General features: G+C 56.3%; 2 protein-coding genes across 4 annotated transcripts in view; both read left to right on the plus strand.

Moving 5' to 3' along the window:
• Positions 1-2776, plus strand: part of PTDSS2 (phosphatidylserine synthase 2) — a 44964-nt gene extending 42188 nt beyond the window's left edge. For both annotated transcript variants that reach the window (XM_072864335.1, XM_072864334.1), the window contains exon 12: positions 273-2776. In XM_072864335.1, coding sequence (XP_072720436.1) covers positions 273-301 — 29 coding nt within the window. In that variant the 3' untranslated portion in view covers positions 302-2776. The remainder of the gene's footprint in view (positions 1-272) is intronic.
• Positions 2777-4283: 1507 nt separating this feature from the next.
• SYT12 (synaptotagmin 12) lies at positions 4284-18048 on the plus strand. 2 transcript variants are annotated; one of them, XM_072866063.1, is made up of 8 exons: positions 4284-4446; positions 11179-11243; positions 12726-12919; positions 13244-13636; positions 15855-16070; positions 16171-16291; positions 16525-16658; positions 17329-18048. In XM_072866063.1, the coding sequence occupies exons 2-8, from the start codon at positions 11207-11209 to the stop codon at positions 17500-17502; spliced, it is 1269 nt and encodes a 422-aa protein (XP_072722164.1). In that variant the 5' UTR covers positions 4284-4446; positions 11179-11206; the 3' UTR covers positions 17503-18048. The 2 variants fall into 2 exon arrangements, with proteins under 2 accessions (XP_072722164.1, XP_072722163.1); XM_072866062.1 differs by lacking the exon at positions 4284-4446 and adding an exon at positions 7613-8153.
• The last annotated feature ends 1058 nt before the right edge of the window (positions 18049-19106 follow it).

Below are 19106 nucleotides of genomic sequence, written 5' to 3' on the forward strand. Positions count from 1 at the left end.
GACCCTGTGCAACAGCAGTGGTTGCTCTTGTTTAGCATGTTGTTGCGTTATGCTTCTGAAAGAGGTGATACTAGCCAGGCTACGAGCAAGAAACACAAATTTCAAGTGAATCAGTACCGTCAGCAATTTTAGAAATTTACAGCCAAAAGACTCAAGTGGGTTGTTATCCCAAGGGCACTTGCATCCAGAACAGACTTGCCTTATTGTTTTTATTGTATATTGAAATTGTTTATTCACATCACTAGTTCACATCTGTTTGCTTTTCTTTTTAGTGACATCACTTTGCGGTATAAGGAGATAAGGCGACAGAAGCAAGAGCACAAATATGAAAAGGACAAATGCTTGAGCAATGGTGATGGACACTCATCAATACTGGATGAACAAAATGGGAACAAACTAAGGGAGAGGAAACTTTGAGCAACAGACAAAGGGCTAAAAGGAACTTGTAGTGCTCAAGCCTGGTGGACAGTTTCAACCTTATCCTACCCAACTTGTAATTTTCATTGTTAGCTTTCCAATGTGTGAAAATCGTCTCGGGGAAAAGATGTCACTTTGACATGCACACCCTTTCTCCTCATGTACACCTAGTCAGAGTCGGAGAAAGTCTGTGTAGAGGGAAGTCAGAACCAACACCATTGCAACGAGATGGGATCTTCATTCAAGCGTCTTGTATGTCTTCCTTGAAAACAAGGTTTGGAGACAAGGGGCTTTAAAACAAAGCGCAAAGGGAATCTAGCTGATCTATTTCCAGTAAACTGTGAGATTTCGATTTTGATGTTTGGGCATTAGGAACACTTGTTTTGGAGTGTACAGATACCAGACACAGGAAAAGAATTATTTTTTTTTTCTGCTGAAACTACCTGGAGCTGTGGAGTAAGATTGTTTAAGGTGTTCAGCCACCAATTAACAGAACTGCAGCGAGATAAACGTAGATAAACTGAAGCTTGCGAACAAGTTGCGTAACTTGCACAGAATGTAATACAGTACACTACTGTTACAGCCCCTATAATACGGGGGTTATTGCCTTTCTCTAAACTGACTTTCAACATCCTGGAATATCCTACAATAGTTTTATGTTGTATCACAGCTCTAGGGAGACAGACAACTTCTCCTTAGCTTTTTTTTTTTTTTTAAGTCTTGGTCATCTCTTAAATGTAAGGGAAGGTTAAATAAGATAGGTCAACCTGCCTTTCCTTCGCTTCATGGAGTAAAATGTGTTACAAGCAGAAAACTGGGAGTACTCCATCAGTCTTAAGTTATTTGCCTTATTTTCAGCTCTCTTAGTTTGCTTACCAAGAGCGTTTCATTCTTGGTGTCTGCTGTACGGGACGTGTCCGGTTCTGCCATCCTTCAGAGCTGCCCCAATCCTCCCAAGGTAACTCCAGACTGAGCAATCTCCTGAGTCTAACTGGAAAAGGCGTTTTCTGCAGTCACGCACAAAATAGCTGTTAACGTGCCGCCGGCCCTGCCAAAAGAACAAACTGAGGCAAAGCGCATCGTTCATCCCCAAGCGCTGTGTAGCAGTGGAAGTCCGCAGGCCAAGCTAGACAGCATTTTTGCTGGTGACGCAGCATCTAGGAAAAGAAATTGGAAACCTGGGCTGCATTTTTTTTGAGGTCACTATTCCAAAATGTACGTGCTACACTAAGCATCAATTTTGTAACCTCTGCTCTAAGCCTGCATTGGCATCTAAGGCACTGACGTAACTGTAACCATATCACTTTTTAAATACTGTGATCTAATCTGGCTGTTAAAGCCTATTTTTCAGGGAAGTGTTTATCCAGAAGAAAATTACATAAACACCACCAGTAAAATTTCAAGAGTGCAACCCCAAACTTTGTAAGTGGCAGGAGACTTGCAGAGCTGCTGAGTAGCAAATGTCCACATTTTTGATCCGTTTTGGTCTGGTACAGAAATGACAGCCAAATCTGCATTTCTCCCATGTTTCCAGAGTGACCCAAATACTTTCCACCCCTAAAGAATGGGCACTTAGCAGTAGGGCAGTCTTCAATTAATTGAGCAGTTTGGTTGCACCAGAAGAGCTCAACAAATGAAGCAGAGTTTATGGGCCAGGGGCTGCCCCAGTTGCTTAGCAGACGGAGAGGAGGATGACCAATATGAGAGGGAGCATCAGGCTTCTGTCTCGGGTACGTACAATGTACTGTGGATAGTCACTCAACGGCTGCTCTTAAATGATAGTGTTTTGCTGCTGTGAGGTAGTGAAGAATGTACGGCTGTGTAACTAGATGCTGACAAGTTTGTAAATGGGCAGAGAGTGCTGAGATCAGCAAGTATTTATTTCTATGCCTTTCCATCCAGAGTCGTTCTAGTTCCAGCTTTAGACCAGTCTTACAAACTGTTAACTGATTGTTTGGTAGCTCGTACCAGTGTGTTGTGCTTGTGTAGTCCCCGCTGAGCAAGGCTCAGGTCAGTATATCTCCATTCTGTTTGTGCTGATTAACACTGTGGCCCCCCTCCGATCTCTTTGCAGTACAACCTCCTGGTCTGTCTCATGATTCGGGTGGTAGCAGGCACACGTGGGGAGGATCTGTCGGTGTACCTGCCGCCTCCTCCCCTCCCTGCCAGAGACCCACTTATGTACATTTGAAACAACTGGTGAAGAATACCTGTTCCCTGGTAACCATTCTGGAGCTTTGACCTAATACATAAAACACTGACTTGTTTGTCTACATCCATCTAAACAGCTTTTATGGTTAGTCTGGATAACTGAACCAGTGTAATAAAGCGATGTTTGCTGGTGTGTTTTTGGTACAAAGTGTGCGTGCTCGTAGTTTATCTCGCTTGTTGCCTCGCAAGTGGAACTGGGGACGAAGGGGACTTGGTCTGGATTTCCCTCCAGTAGAAAGGCTGTCAAATGCATTGGCGCTGTCCGTAATGGATGCTGGGTCTTAAGGTAACGAACTTGTCCAGATTTTCAGAGAAACGGATGTTACAAGCCCTTGGAAATGCTTCTTGCAGTACGTTTACAAGGGTGATCTTTCCACTGTGAAGTGGACTTGGGCTGTGCACAACACATTGAGTAACTTTATAGTCTCAGTGCTTCCCTTACAGACTAATGCCTGGCGATGCAGGTAGGCTCTAATCACTGCAGTCCTGCCTGCTTTTAGGAATCCTTTTGTGATTGTTTCTCGGAGAAGTACTCAAAAGCAGCCTCATGTGGAGAAGATGAAAGGACAGCTGATAAGCCTCACTTAAATAACATTTGGGATGGCATAAAATGAGACCATCCCTATGGAGATGAAAGAGGCAGCAGTCTCCCACTTCTGTACACATCTGTATCTTGCTGCGCATTTTCTTAGGCTACCTTCATTGTCAGAAAGCTGGAACAAGATACCTTCCTCGTGTGGGTGTGGGTAAAATACCCCTAATACTTGTAGTGAGATTTACCAAAGGTAAGTTGTTGGCTTTAAAAAGGAAAAATGCAGGGGAATGGTTGGGCGAGTGAGAATGTGCTCAGCTAATGCTGTTGTGGGTGACTCCCTTCTTGCAAGTGGTTTCTCTCCGGTTTGGAGGCAAGCTGGCAGGGGGTTGACACTGCTTTGAGGTCTGTAGTTTTGATGTCCCTCACGCCCATTTGTGTGGCCTGTCATACTTGTTAGGACAGGATTTTAGGTGGTGGTTCTGAGTTGCTAATACTCTGCTAACTGCCTCTGAGGAGACACCTGCCTGCACCCTCGTTTCTGTCCCTGCTTGCAGACGGTGCAGTAGTGCTCCACAGCCCTTAGAAGCCAGTTACTCCCTTCCCCTTGCTGTACACACACAGCTTCAGTGAATGCAGCCGTTGCAGTCCGTAGCATTCACGCCTGAAATTCCCTGGTCTTCACAAAGGAGGTGCTGGCCCTGCGAGGTGCCGGGTGTGCCAGTCTGGGTGAAGACTGAAGGGGAAGCGGCTGCTTCGGAGCTTTTTACGTTAGTCAGCAATTGCCTTTACTGAATTGTTGCAAACGGCACTCTGGACGTACCCGCTGCACGGGCTTCCAGTGACAGTGCCAACTCGGGCAGTCAGAAAACGGCTCGAGGCAAGCGGCCCGTACCCTGCGGTCTCTAAAGCTCCGATGATCACCAGTTTGTGGGTCCATCTTGCCACCCTTTTCTCTCCCCCTGTGCTCCCCCTGTCGCGATTCCAGCTGCCTGTCATGCTGGGAGGAGGCAGCAGTAGCAGCCAGGGCTGCAGAAGGGTTTCTTTGCTGCTTTTTTTCTTTTCCCCTGTGACTTTTTGGTCCTATTGCTGGCCTTAAAAGGGCCTGCATGATGCTTTTGGCATCATCAGCTTCTGACACAAGCATTCTGCTCTTTTTAATATTTTTTTTTTCCTTAAGCTGGACTTGCTAAGCTGTGCCTAGCAAAGGAGTAGGCGATGGCCCTCGCTCACCTGCCTGTGAATGCCAGGTGAAGGAGCAGCAGTGACTTTGTTCCTGCAAGGAGGTAAGCCGGGGGGGTACATGGGGCATGTTGGTGCTCTCTTTCTCTAAGGCTCCTTCCTCAGAGGTACCTTTTACCTTCCTCTGCTGGTGGGAGCCTGCAGTGAGCAGGGATTTTGGCTGAGCGGCTGCTGGGCTATCTGAACATTGCCTGCCTTCTGCTCATCAGCCCCGGACAGTTTGTCCTCTAGGTTTGAGCACCTTCTTTTCTTTTTTATGTATTTTTTTTCTAAAAGGATAAGTGGTCTTTTTTAATTATTTTTAGACTTAAAAGGTTGCAGAGCACTGCTCTAGATGGTGTTTCCTACAGGAATTCAGACTTGGCTAGGGGAAGGTAATTCAGGTAAATCACCTGTGGCTGAAAGAGCACTTAAAAAGCTGCCTGCTGTTAGATGCAAGGTGAGAGCCCCTCCACAGCTGAATGTGTAAGAACAACCAGCATGGGAGAGACGGTTTAACCATCTGGAAAATGCCAGTTATGCAGGCTGACTGCTGTCAGGGAGCTTTTCCAGGGGTATTTTGACCAAGAACAGCTTTTTCCTGCAGAGTGGGCTGGCTGGACGTGCCACTGGCAAAGCCAGCTGAGGTACCTCTGCTACATCCCCATGGTGGCAAAAAGCCTGACCACCTGAAAACCCCATGAGGGCCACCTTGCCACCAGCTGAACTGCTCGTGTGTTGGTCGTTGGAAGGGTTTGTTTATCAGTCTGCGTCGTTGAGATGCTGTTACTTAATTATCCTCACAGTTATCTAAGGCCTGACCTAAGCACAAGGGTGATGATAAACTCGTGCCATCTGTTAGCAATATGAAACTGATGCTGAAGAGGCTAGTTAGCATCTGTGTGAGGCTGGATGAATCTTCAGATGCCAAACTGGGGCCTTCGGAGATGACCAAAACTCGGCCAAACCCGATCCCATTTAAAACAGCTCCCCGTAGGTCAGCTGCAGCTGCCTTTGCTGCGGGGCTGAAGCGGTGGAGAGCCTTGAGGTGGCCCTGCAAGAGGGTGCTGGTGTCCGGGGCTGCGCCGCAGGGAGGGACAGCCTGCCAAGTCCCTCGGGAACACCATTTCTAATCTCTGTGGTAGATGAGGTTTGGGAACTGGGGAAGGAAGCCATGGCTTGCTCTTTTTCCAACTGGGTTTTATACACCTAGAGGAAGGGCTGCATTTTGGAAAAGCCTGAGTCCTGGGAAGCCCTGCTCTTGGAAAGGACCCTTGATTGCAGGATGAGGCTCCTCTCCTGCCCAGGCAGCATTTTTGGGTTACAGTCAAACCTTGGCCTGGTTTCTCCCTAAAATTAATTCCCTGCCAGGAGAATCGTAGGGCCATCTCCCAGTGCTGGCCCTCCCCGGACTGACCCGGCACAGGAGCCGGAGAGCCCTGCGGCAGGGCAGCAGATGGGTGAACTGGCCCTGCTGCTGGGTTTTCCTGGGAATAAAGGTCCTCTGGAGCGTCACGCTGCTCTGCGTGGCCAGCTGAGACCGTCTTTGCTTGGGGTGCATGGGTTTTTTCCCCCCACAAAATTGCAATTATTCCATTTTCTCCAATTCAAGCACAGTGAATCTCTTACTGTTTGAAATTCTGGTGGTCTGGCATTTGAGGTAAGGTGGCTGAAAACATGGTTATGAAGGTAAGAAAAGGAAAGATCTCCATCCCTGTCACATGAGAGCATGTGTAGGAGCGCTTTGGCTGATGATCGCTTTGTCACAGGAGAAGGCACCTGCCAGCGGGCACTGAGCTTTTGGTCTCTGAACTGCTGAAAGGGCTTTTTGGGCCACGTCCCATGTAAATGCCGCTTGGCACTTTGAGAAGAAGCTTTGCCTTCTGCTGCACTGAGGGAGAGGAGAACTGATGGATCCTCTTTATGAAGAGGCAGAGCCAAGACGGTGCTGCTGGGCAGCCCATTCGCCCAGGACCCCGGGTGTCACTGCAGGACCCCGGGTGTCACTGCACGGCCGGCCGGGAGGTGGGATGGAGGGAGGGGGCTGGTGTTACCTTCCCCATCCCTTCTGGAGAGAAGAGCAGCCTGGAAGCCTACTTAGGGTCGGGTGCGGATCCAAGGATTTGGCCCTCAGCTCATGCTCCACAGCCCCCCGGGGCTTCTGCGGAGGAGAGTGGCACCCTTTGGGGGGCAAGAGGGGGGGACGCGGGTGCTGATGGAGAGAAACAATAAGCAGGGCCCATGGGGTGGTCCCGCTGGGTGAGGCGGGAGAGCTGACAGCAGAGGTGCTGCAAGAGGCAGCAGGAGAGCGGGGGGGGTCGATGGGGCCCGGGCAGCCCCGGCGGGGGCTGAAGGCCGCCGCTGCCGTGAGCCCCAGCGGGGCCGCGCTCGGCTCGGGGAGCCCCAGGCTCAAGGGAAGGGGCGGCGGGCGCCGTCCCCGCTTCGCCCCAGCGCGGGGGTGCGGCGGGCCGGGCCGGGCCGCTGCCCGCAGCCCGGTGGAGCCCGGGGCGGCCCCGCCCGCAGGCCCCCCCAGCCCAGAAACGCGGCTTTTCCCCCCAGAGGAGCGGGGAGGCGGGGCTGCCGGCGCGCAGGGCGGGCGGCTCTGCCCGGGGGGGGCCGAGGGGGAGGGGGGGGTCGTGGTCCAGCCCCGCGGGATGCGACACGGGTGACGGCGTGGGGAGAGGTGCGGGGGGCCGGGGCACGCTGCCGGGTTTGCCTTGCGTGTGCCCAGGGCTGCCCGCCCGCAGCGGCGGGGCTCGGGGAGCGGGGGCCGGCAGCGTCCCTCCTCGCTCCGCGTTGGGCTTGGGGTGGCTTTGGGGGATTTGGGGCGTTTTCTTTTTTTTTTTTTTTACGGCAACTTCCTAAGGAAAGTTGCCAGCCTGCGGAGCTGGGTGCCGAGACCCTGGGAGGGGAGCCGGAGCGAGCGAGCTCTGCGTCTCGTCCCCGGCCCCCCCAGGCGCCCCGGCTCCCCCCGCCCGCTGCCCCGGGAGAGCGGAGCCGGCCCCTCTGCTCGGGCAGCCCCTGTCGCTGCGGGCCAGCCGGCTGCCCGGGAGCCTCTCCGGGCGGAGCAGTGTCCCCCCGTCCCTCCCCTGCGTCCCTCCGGCAGCCCTGAGCGGGAGAAGCCGGCTGGGAGCCGCTTTCCGGACCGCCCCTGCTCGCTCCTGCGGGGCAGAGAGCCGGGGCGGGGGGGTGGGGGGTTTGCTTCTCCTCCCCTGCTTTGCCGCGGGGTTGGGCTGGGTTGGAGCAGAGCCTCCAGGAGGGTCTGGCCGGCTCGCAGAGCGTGCCTCTCCCTGGAGGACGCAGAGCCCGCCCAGCTCATCGCAGGGGTGAGCGGGAGGCGCGGCCCGCAGTCCCCCCTCGGCCGGCCGGCCCCGCAGCCTGCGCGGGAAGGGGGAGGCAGCAAAGCCCGGCGGCCGATCCCGAGTCCCAGGGCTCCTGCGGCGAAGCATCCCAGGCTGTCCGCCGTCGGAGCCGGGGCGGGAGGGGGGCTCTCCGGATCCAGGAGCCCACCCCGCTGAACTCGAAGCCCGCCGGGAGCTGCGGGCAGCCCGGAGCCGGGCGGTGCGGGACTCGCCGCCGCACGGTCGCCCTGCCGCTTCGCCAGCTCGCCCAGCCGGGAAATAGCTGCATTCCTCTCCCCGCTCGGGTCGGCTGGGGAGCGACCGCGCCGCTGCTGCCCAGCTCATGCCGGAGGCTGCCGGGAGGGTCCCCGCTCTTCTGCACGGAGCCCCCACGATTTTTTTCCCGCCCGCGGTGGTTTTTACCTGCCCAGGTAAAATACAGCAACAAGCGTTGGGAAGGATCCGGACTTCTGCCGGTGGCGAAGCCGGCGTTTCCCGTGCCGAGCCTGGTGGCCACGGGAGGCGGGGGGTGGAGCAGGGCCCTCGCCTTTGGGGGTGAATCGGGCGGGATCGGTGCACCCCTGTTGCCCGAGGGGAGGAGGCTGCTTCGTCTCCTGCGGCTCGGGGGTAGGATGGGGAGGGCGATGGGTGCGCGAGTTCGGGGTCGAGCATGAACGAGGGGCAGAGCCCGAACCTTTGCGTTTTGTCAAGTTCTGGGTGCGTTTTTTCTTTTTCTTTTTCTTTTTTTTTTGACAAACGTGCCAGCAGCAGACTCGATCCTACTTTCCTGCCTTGCGGATCGAGGCCAGGCAGGGCTTTCCCCCCCCGGCAGGAGAGGGATGGAGGGGGATGGAAGAGCCGTGCTCAGGGCGCGGGGAGGGTGGGTGGGAGCAGCAGGGTTGGTGCTGGAAGAGAGGAGGGGTATTGCTGGAGGGCCGAGCTCACCAGTGAGAAGAGTTTAGCCCGGTCTCGGGCACCCGGCGAAACCGGGCATCGGTGTCTGGGTTAGGGCAAGAAGGAAAGGCTGAACGCGGAGATCGCTGCTGCGGTTTACAACTTGGACTGTGAAATTTCGGGGTTGCAGCGTGCTCTGGAGGGTGTCTGCGTGGTGTTGGTCCAGGTGCTCTGGGCCCAGCGCCCAGGGTTTCTGTGCGAGCTGTTTCGGGCCTCGGACGGTCACGATGCCAAAAGAGCGGCGAGGTGTCAGCCCCCCCCAAGTCTGGGGGGAGGCCCCCCTCTTCCAGAGGGGACACGTGGCTCTGTTGCTGTTTCTCTCCCCGCATCCAGCCATTTTATCGTCCCCCCAAGCAGGAACAGGTATCCCGAGCTCTGCAGCAGCTCGCAAGGAAAGCGGAGCTGCCTCGTCCCTCAGCGGAGGGATGCTGCGGCGGAGGAGGCCCCGCACCCTCCGAGCCAGGGCTCTGCCGAGCCTCGGGGTCTCCGCGGGGACAAAACCGGGCGTCCCTGGGCTGGTGGCGGTGGGAGAGCGGTGCCTGTCCCCTCCTGATCCCTCGGGCTGGATTTCCCGGGAAGGGATTTGAAAGGCAGGTCGGGGGGACGACAGAGCGTGGCAGGGAAACACTCGCAGGGAAGAGCTTAGTTAACGTCAGATGCAATAAACCCCTTCCCCGAGCGCCTCGCACCTTCGTTTGCTTGCTCAGGAAAGGCTGATGTTGTTTTGCTAATAGGAAAATAGCACCTAATTTAATTCCTGTGCTGAACGCTGCAGTCGCTCGGTGTCTCTCTGGGTGATGCCTTGGAAATGTGGTTAAGTTGCTGCTTAGAGCTCGTTAGGAAAGGATGGTTGGGGGAAAAAGCGTTGAAAGAAATGGGAAATTGGAAAGAAACGGAGGGTTTTTAAAAGGGATGTTTGCCCTTCTGCAGAGAAAGTCGGTCCTGAAAACTTCCGTCTTTTCATATTAAAAAAACCCACCAGGAAACATCGAAAGAAATGGAGCCTCTTAGTTAGGCACGGCAGTTTTTCAGGACATAAAAAGAGGCTGTGTTGGGTAAATCTCCATAACGTTGCGCTATTAAGATGTCAAGGTGGATTTCCAGCGCTAAACAGCAAAGTGTCCCTTAAGCTGAGCTCAGTCCATATAGGACACGAGTTTAGCACGTTCTCAGCCAAGGTTTTACTGAGTGTTTATCCATTGCACACAGAGGTTTATGCCTGAGGAAAGAAGTTGGGGGATGAGATGGGCATCTCCCAGCCCTGTCCCGGCCTTGCTGTCATTTTGGGTTAGACTCAATTACATTTAGAAAAAACCCATCCTCCTGCTGTTACGCCAAGGGGGGACCGCGTGGCCCTTGCAGAGGGGGTCCCCCAGCCACGTCAGGCCAGCGTGGCTGATATTTTACGCTATAATGCACCGCAGTTTCCACCTTTGCCTATTAAAATCCAAGCCTGGATGGTTTTGGGGGGTTGATCACCCCTACAGTGCCTGAATCTGTGAGCATCCGGGGTGAGCTGGGCGATGATACCCAAATACCGCGTGACTGTCCCTCCGAGGGAAATCCAGCTCTTCCTCCCGCGTGACGAGGGGGCTCTGGGGCCGTGTGAGTTTTGCAGAGGGTTTGGGGGGGCTCTGATGGGGACGGTGGGGAAATTTTAAGCGCGATGCTGAAGACGTGTCCCTGGGCTTGGGGTTCGGGGATTGTGGTCTGTGGGATCGCACCTGCGGACTGCGGTCCCTCATCTCCCAGCACAGAGGCCAGGCAGCAAGGGGGGTGCTGGCTCAGTTACCATTGGGTTTGCTTAGTGGGTGTTTGCGGGGGATCCCAAACCCCCTTTGCATAGCGGGAAATAGCTGGCTTGGATAAATGCCCTTCGGCATCGCACGATGCCTTCGCTGGGATCTGTCTCCGAAGAGCAGCTTCCTTACATTTAGGATGGACCTCGCGTACGCCTCACCTGGGAAAACCCCTTTGGGGAAGGCGGCAATCAAGCTTTCCCACTGCGGGAATCGATTCCCGGGGAACGGCATCATCTAACCCTGCAATGACCCAGAAATCGGGCTGCTCCTCTCGCACGTGGCCACGGCAGAGCCGCGGGCGCGGAGCAGCCCCTCGGGTGAGGCTGAGGAAAGCCACAGAAGGCAAAGGCAAGATTTGAGCTGGAAAAGAGATTAGAAAAGCAGCAAAGGGCCTGGAGGGGAGACATCCACACAAAGAGCGATTGAGAATGTCACCCGTTAAATACTCCCGAGGTAAATCCTGCAGCTCTGTGTCTCGGCGTGGCCGCTCTCCTGGTTCCCGTGGGATTTTCAGTCTCTTTAGCTCCTCTGTTAGTGGCTGAGATGCTTTAGCGCACGTTTGCTCTGTGCCTGGAAGAGGAGGCAAGGCTAGGAGCGATGGAGGGGGAGCAGCTCTTTAGCATCCCTACTAAAAAATCAAAAGGCAGCTATTTTTTTAATTTTTTCCCTTTATCCTAACTCGTTGTCTCACGCATTGCAGGCTGTTCTACTAGCGGGGAGCGTTTGCCATGGACAACAGTCACGTAAGCAGATACCGCTTAAGCGGTGAGTACTTCTGAGCGAGCCCTGGGGAAGGATTTTGGGGGCAGAGCTGGCGGGGGCTTGCACGTTGAGCTGCTCTCTCTCGGGAGGGATTGCTGATCCTCGCTGCTTTCTGCCGGAGGAATCCTTTGCTGCAAATGCGTACGGGGTTTAATTTCCTAATACAAGGGTAAAACCCTTAAAAATCCCAAGCTTTCCAACATTAGGCGCTCAGCCCTAGAAAACGGGCAGGTACGAGTAGGAAGCGAGTTTCCAGCTCAGCTGGGATTTGCACCTGGAGTTATTCAGAAGTAGGAGCCCAGTCAAGGGTTATTTTGCCCCAGTTTTGCCCCTCTGCCGTAGCGGGAGCGTGTGACGGCACCAAAATCCTCTGTGTGCGGGAGCGCTCTGGAAAGCTGCGGCTCTTCCCCAGCACCCTTGGCCGGGGGTGCGGGGATAAATCACAGCCCTTTGCAGATCGTAGGGGTTTGGCCTGGGGGGGAGGAAGCAGGACCTGGCTCCTACCCGAGGCTTTGACCCGCGGGACCCCTCTGGGCTGCTTGCGGCCCTCTGGAGGGATCAACGTTAGGCGCTTTGGATGCGGGTAGCTGGCTCCTTTCGACGCATCCCTTCGCTGGCTCCTGCCGGAGGAGGTTTGGCGGGGGGGAAGCAGCGGGTTGTCCCTCTGCTCAGATGTGAGGTGGGAGTAAGCCTGGCTTGGGCTTTTTCTGGCTCTGAAGCTGCTGCTGAAGGAGGGAGCACCACGGCGTGACGCGGGAGGACTTCCCGGCAGCGCTCTGTAATGAGAAATCTTTTTTTTTTTTCCCCCTTTTTTATGTTACACTGAGTGATTGGTGTTGGTTCAGTCACTGGTGTGATGGAGGCTGGTGCAATGCAGCAGCAACTGCTCAGCGTACCATCGCAGGGCTGCCGTGTCCTCCCTGCTTTGCAGCTGCAAGCCCGGGCTTTCTCCTCCCTGGATCACATCGGCAGCAGTTGTGGGGTTTTTTCCCCTGTTTCCTAAAGCTTTTTGTTTGGGTGTTTTTTTTTTTTTTTCTTCTCCTATTTCTGGATTTTCTTGGCATCCCCAGCCCGTGGGAAACCAGGCAGCAGCGAGGCTTTCCCTGTGGTGGAAAGGGCGATGCAGATGTGTGCTGAGCACATCTGTAAGCGGGTCGCATGCGTAGCTAGTGAAAGGACCCCCCGGCACCCCTGGGGTGACGCAGCCGTTCAGTGATTTTCCTTGTTTGCTGGGGAACCGGGCTGAAATACACATGCCCTTCGCCTCCCAGGAAAGCAAAGCGGGGACCATGAATTTTTTGGCGTGTGGAGCTGCTGCCTGACACCGCTTCCAACCCGCCCAAGTGGGACGCTGTGGTTTTACCCCCCCCCCGGCCGATCCCATCCTCATAGCTTAGAGCTGAGTTTCTGGCGTGGGAGCAGCAGAGGATGAAGGCTCTGCCCCGGGGTCGCGGCTGGCTGACGGTGCCTCTTGTCCCCTCGCAGTCGCCACGAGCCCGCCTCAGTGGGAGATCGGCATCTACGCCGCCGGCGCCGTGGCGCTGCTGGGGATAGCCGCCATCAACCTCTGGAAGCTCTGGCGCTCCGGCAGCTACCCGGCACCTTCCCCCTTCCCCAACTACGACTACCGATACCTGGAGCAAAAGTACGGGGCGGCGTGTTTGGACGTTAAGCACAAGGTAAAAGGGCGGAGCGTTCGGCTCGCCTCCTTTCCCTTTGCGACACACGAGCTGCTGGAGGGGCAAAAATATCACCTGCATCCTCCCATGGGGGGGAAAAGCTGTCGGAGACAACCTGGCGCTGCTGGAGAGTTTGGGGGGATCAGCGTGGAGCTGTAAGCAGGGCCTGGGAGCTGCAGGAGGTGCAGGGTTTGCTGCCGTGGCAGCTTGAGGCCACGCAGGGGCCGTAAGGCATCCAAAAAGGCGCCAGCGAATCCCAGCTGTCCCCGGCTTTGTACGAAGGGATGGGATTGCATCGCCTGCTTTTCCTTTCCCTGTTCGCAGCGAGGGATGGCCCCGGGCTCGCAGAGGGCGCTGGAGAAGACCTCACCCATCCGCAAGAGCAGCCTGCGGGCAGACGACACCTTTGAGAGCATTAACGAGCTGGGGAGCCTGGAGCTGATGAGCAAAGACCTGGGCTTGGCCCCCTATGGCCCTCTGAAGAAATCCATCTCGGCCGACTCCCTCAGCTCCATCTCCTCCATCGGGAACAACTTTGGGCAGGATTTCACGGTGGGGCAGGTGGAGGTTTCCATGGAGTACGACAGGAAGGCGGCCACCTTGCACGTGACGCTGCTGCAGGGCAAGGACCTGCTGGAGAAGGAGGATGCTCGCTTCGAGTCCTGCTTCATGCGCATCAGCCTGCTCCCGGCCGAGCAGATCATCGGCATCTCCCGGGTGAGCCGCTCGCCCCTCTTTGCATGAGAACCCCGTGTGTACGTGGCATCGCTCGCCACGTGCCCGCTGCAGCCTTTGCTTTTGGGTCGCGGCATCCCTTGGCCGAGCTCCCCAAGACAGCGATGGGGCCTTGCGAGCAGGGAGGTCCGGACGCGGTGGGGCGGGGTGCGGTTGGCACAGGATTTTTGGAGCCCTGCTCGGGAGGTTTCAGCATTCCGCGGTGTAGGGGGGTCGTGGATGGGTTTGTGCATCAGAGGCCCGGCTGAGGCAGAAGTTTCTCCCCCTTGACTGGGATGTGTGATGACTTTGTTGTCTCCGAGCACGGCTTGCGGCAAGTTTTCCTGCTTGACTTCCCCTGGGGATGCTGTGGAAGGTGGAGGAAGCGGTCTGAGGTGGGATGTGGGGAGAGGCGATGTTTTGGGCACATGCTGCTGGCATCGTGCCGTGTCCCCGCATACTCAGATCACCCTAACGAAGCCCGAGCGCGGCGTCCGCGGCCGCCTCTCCTTTCTGCGGCAGCCGCCATGCTTTCCCTCCCCACATGGGATGCGGCGGCTGAAGATCCGGGCGGCTGCACCAGCACCGGCAGGGCCAGAGCCAGGGGTGTTTTGGGGGCGAAGCCTCCCTTTGTAAGTGCCCCAAAAGCTGCTCTCGGAAAGCAGGACCCTCAGTTCTCTTTCAGCAGCTGCTAGAAAGCTCAAGGTCAGCCAGTTTGATTTAATCAGGATGTTCCAGAAGGAGCAGAAAGCTTCATCCCACTAAAGAAACCTTTCCGTGGGGGTGGAGGTGCCATTCCAGCGAGCACAAAACCACTGCCTTTGAAATATTTCCACAGCACCCTTTTAAGACCATTTTTCTATCCAAAGATCGGGCTCTTTATTTATGCTCTGGAGATATTTATTATTTAGCATGGTTATTTATAATTCACCAGCACTTTTTACCCTCTTTTGCTGTCCTGAGACAAGTCATAAAGACACATTTGGTTCTTTTCCTTTAATGCTTTACAGTCCTTATGTTTTTTTTTTTAAATAGCAGCTAACATCTCTGTTGTACCTTTCATCCAGAGATCCCAAAATGTAATGTTGGCTGCAGACAGATAGTCACCAGTGCTACAGAGCAGATAGCTGCACGTCTGCTTTTCCCCTAGACGTACTTTAATCCCCCAGGGCTGGGGGTCGATGACATCCGATGGGAGAGCGTGGGACTGCTGCGCTAGGAAGGGGGTGATGGAAGGTATCACCTCGTGAGCTGCTTCGTGTCCTTCATCCCAGGGATGGAGCATGCCTAGGAGAAGACAGACAGACGTGAGAAAGTCCTTGGGATGAGATGAACCATCTCCCCACCGCTGCTGGGGAGTCCGGGTGGCTCTTGGGGTGATGAAGCCCGATGGGCTCAGGGCTGAGCCCCCTGGTCCCACAGCGGGATCCCTTTTCCACTGCAGCACCCGGCTTCGGATGGGTAGCGGGGAGCTGGGGGCTCCGCTTTGCTCCGCGCCATCCAAGGCTGCAGCTTTCCATCCCGTGGGAGCACCGGGCCTCCTTTTAGGACAAACCCCTGATTTGTGGGTGCTACCTCGGATGCCGAAAGAAATAGGGCAGGAGCAGGGGAGAAACAGTCTCTAAAGCCGTGATTTCAGAGCAGTTGCCCCCACCAGCGCTTTGGAACTGGGTAGTGCCCAGCACCCTGCAGGATGGGGCCCCAGGGAGTTGCTGCTGCGTTTGCTCCACGTGAATGATGTGACGTGGGGACGAGGTCTGGCAAAAAGCATCGTCCCCATTTGGCACGTTTAGGGCTTGTGGAGCTTGTGGCTCGGAGAGGGGCTGGGGGTTGCACCCCCTCGGCCAAATCCTGCAGCCTGGAGTGGCTGAGCCGGCCACACATCCGAGCTCCCGGGGCGCACGGGTGCCCGGCTCTTGCATCCGAGAGCACCAGACCAACCTTCAATTTTTAATTAAAAGAATTAATGGGCAACGGGGCAGGTCATGGCCCCTATTTTCTACCCCAATCGCTGAGTGGCTGCTGTGGTCAGGTGGGAAATAAGTTTTGTCCCCATCGAGGCTGGGACGCCCCAGCTCCTTTGGGCTGGGGGATGCCCTGCCCTCGCCGCCCCAAAGCCACGTGCTTCTTGCAATTCCCACGAGAGAAATGGGGTAGATCTCGGACGCGGCCCCAAAACCCGGTGGGTATCAAGGCGTTCTCCCCCCCTTCCCCGCGGCAGATTCAGCGGAGCGCCTACACCGTGGCCTTCGACGAGCGCTTCTCCATCCCGCTGGACCCGGCGGCGCTGGAGGAGAACAGCCTGCGCTTCTCCGTCTTCGGCATCGACGAGGACGAGAGGAACGTAAGCACCGGCGTGGCCGAGCTCAAGCTCTCCGACCTGGACCTGGCCATGCGTCCCTTCAACGCCTGGCTCTACCTGCAGGACATGAACAAGGTGGGAGGGGGGGGAGTCTGTCTCCCACCCAGGTTTTTTTGGGGCTTTCTCCTCCCTGCTGGGCCGGGATTGAAGGGTGATGGCACGTTGTGTCCTGCAGGCAGTGGACACAGTGGGGGAGATCCTGCTGTCCCTGAGCTACCTGCCCACGGCCGAGCGCCTGACGGTGGTGGTGGTCAAAGCCAAGAACCTCGTGTGGACCAACGGCAAAGTGACCGCAGGTAAGCAGGGGGTGCCGGGTGGGCGCAGGGGTCCCTTGGTCTTCTGTGGGCTGGAGGTGGGCTTTCCTCCTGGTTTATCCTGCTGCCCTACACGGATATTTATTGGAGTGGCTCCCGCTGAGGACAGACCCTACCAGGAAGGTCCACCAGAGGTGGTTTCCCCCGCTTTCTCCACATCGCAGGGGAAACGCATGCCTGACCCCGGGGTTTTTCTCTCCCCCCGCCCCGAGCAGATCCCTTCGTCAAGGTGTACCTGCTGCAGGACGGGAGGAAGATCAGCAAGAAGAAGACGGCGGTGAAGAGGGACGACACCAACCCCGTGTTCAACGAGGCCATGATTTTCTCGGTGCCGGCCATCGTGCTCCAGGTCCGTCCCGGGCACGTCCCAGCCTGGGGGGGACACGTCCCATCACTCCTTGAGGTCCCCACGTCCCTGCGCTAGTGAGGACTTCCTGGGGCGTGAGGGGTTCTGGGGCATCGTAGGAGCGGTGGGGTGGGGGCCATATATGTGCATATATGGCTTGGAGGGATGTATGGATGGGGTAAGGGGTGGAGGGGATGTGTATGTATGGAGGATATGTATGTATGGGGTATGGCTGTTGGGGGGAATGTGCATGTGTAGGTTGAGGGATATAGGGGGATGCGTACATACAGGGTAGGTGGATGGGTGCATATAGGGGTTTAGGGACGTGGGGGATGTGTAAGTATGGTGGCGGGGTATAGGAGGATGCAGGTATAGGGGGTATGGTTGCGTATGGGGATAAGCATATATAGTTTTCAAGTATGGGGTGTGGGTGTGGGGGATGTGCGTGAATGGGGTGGGGTATAGAGGGATGCGTAGATACGGGGTACAGCTGTTTTGGTGGATGTGTATTTACGGGCTGGGGGAATATAGGGGATGTGTACGTATGGATTAGCGTTGGGAGGTACGTTTGTGTGGGCATATGGGGATAGGTACACACGGGGGTGGCGTCAGCGCTAGCGACGCGGCGGCCGCTCTATGCTGGACCCTTGTGACGGCCTCACGTTCCCCGCAGGACCTGTCCCTGCGGGTGACGGTGGCCGAGTGCGGCGAGGACGGACGTGCCGACAACACGGGCCACGTCCTCATCGGCCCGGCGGCCAGCGGGATGGGCATCACCCACTGGAACCAGATGCTGGCCACCCTGAGGAAGCCCGTCTCCATGTGGCACCCGCTCCGGCGAAACTAGGCTGCTGGCGGGGGGAGCCCGTCGCGGCCCCGGGGTCCCGCACCCCGACACCGGCTCTGCCCCGGGGACAGCGGGCAGAGGGGGGCTCTGCCCGGCCAGCAGCTCGACCGAGAGCCGCCGCGACACGGCGCTTGCAGCCGGGCAGGGGCTGAGCGAGACTTTGCAGCGCTGAAAAGGCAGAGCTGCTGGCGTGCCTTGGCCGGAGCATCTCGCCGCCAAAATATTCAGAAGATGGAGCAACTCCTTGGCTGCGTCTCTCCCCATCCGGGTCGCCCTCGCATGCGCTGGGGGCTGCGAACAGACCCGCCGAGAAAGGAGCCCTCCCTTCAAATGGACCAAAACCGGCACCAACCTCCCCAAAGCACTGCCCGGCCGCCAGCCGGGCTCCTCAGCATCCCGCGGGCTCCCTGGCAGCCCCCTGAAATCGGTGGTGCCCTCGAACGTGGGTCCCAAGGGCTCCCGGGGAGGGGGGGATTTCTTTGGGAGGCGGTTTTTGGTCGAAAGGAGGGGAAAACGGAGAGGGGATCGATAAAGTGCCAGCACGGCGTGGTTTCTCTCGGCGTGTGTGGTTTTTCTGTTGGGCTTCGGAGGGATTTTGGTGCGCTGCACCAGGGCTGAAACGTTTCCAATGAGAATGGAAAAAGGGAGAAGTAACAGCAGAAAAAGCAATTGTTATGATAGATGGTTTCTCCTTCCACCTCTTTTGCAAGCAGAGTAAATCTCTGCCCATCTCTCCACTGGCTGCAGAGGGGTGCGTGGACTTGACCAGTGGCTTTTCAGCCTCTTAGGTCTGAGGTCAGGTCCAGGCTGAGTCATCCCTTAAAGGTCCAACGTGATCGGGGTCGGCTTTTCCCAACCCGGCCCCTTTTCCCAGCTAAACTAGCCCCCAGGGCTGCTCCTAACAGCACGGCAAAATCCTGCTCTTTTAACGCTAATCTCGTGACTGGGGGTTATTTTTTACAGCCTGGAGTCGCGTTTTGACTTGCTCATCCCAAAGCTCGCTCGTTTTATCCCAAATCTGGGTGCGGAGAGGAACGCCTTGGCCCTGTGACTGAAGGCAGACATGAGAGACCCCTAATTTCATTATTTTTAAGCCCAACTCCTGTTTCAGGGGAAGGGAGAGGAAAAATCTGTTTGGATCCTGTCTGCTCATGGGCTCCTGGCCCAAGCAAGGACCAGCCCCTGGGTAAGATTTGGGGTTTTTTTTGGGGGGGGAGCTGATGCCCACTCTTATTTTCTGGCGGGTGACAGATGGAGGGCTCTGATGGAGTTCCCCGTGGCACGGGCTGGTGGGCAGAGGATGCCCTGGGGACGCATCCCTGGGGATGCACTGGAGCCTCGGCTTTTCTCTGCCTGCAGAATGCTGGTGGAAAGCCGGCAGGGAAAGCTGGGGGTGTTTGGGGCTGTTTGCCAGAAAGCCGGTGACAGGGGGTGAGCGTGGTCAGGGATGTGGTTGCCTGAATGATTTGAGCAGGAAAAAAAGTGTGAATAAGCCGTTTATCCCTGATTAAAGATAACACCGTGGTGGTACCCTGAGCTGGCACCAATTTTCCTTTCTGCTCGTCTGTCTTCTCTGCCTGACCTTCGTTTTGGGACAAGGCTGC

The sequence above is a fragment of the Ciconia boyciana genome, chromosome 6 (assembly GCF_034638445.1).
Source record: "Ciconia boyciana chromosome 6, ASM3463844v1, whole genome shotgun sequence".
In the NCBI taxonomy this organism is placed as follows: domain Eukaryota; kingdom Metazoa; phylum Chordata; class Aves; order Ciconiiformes; family Ciconiidae; genus Ciconia; species Ciconia boyciana.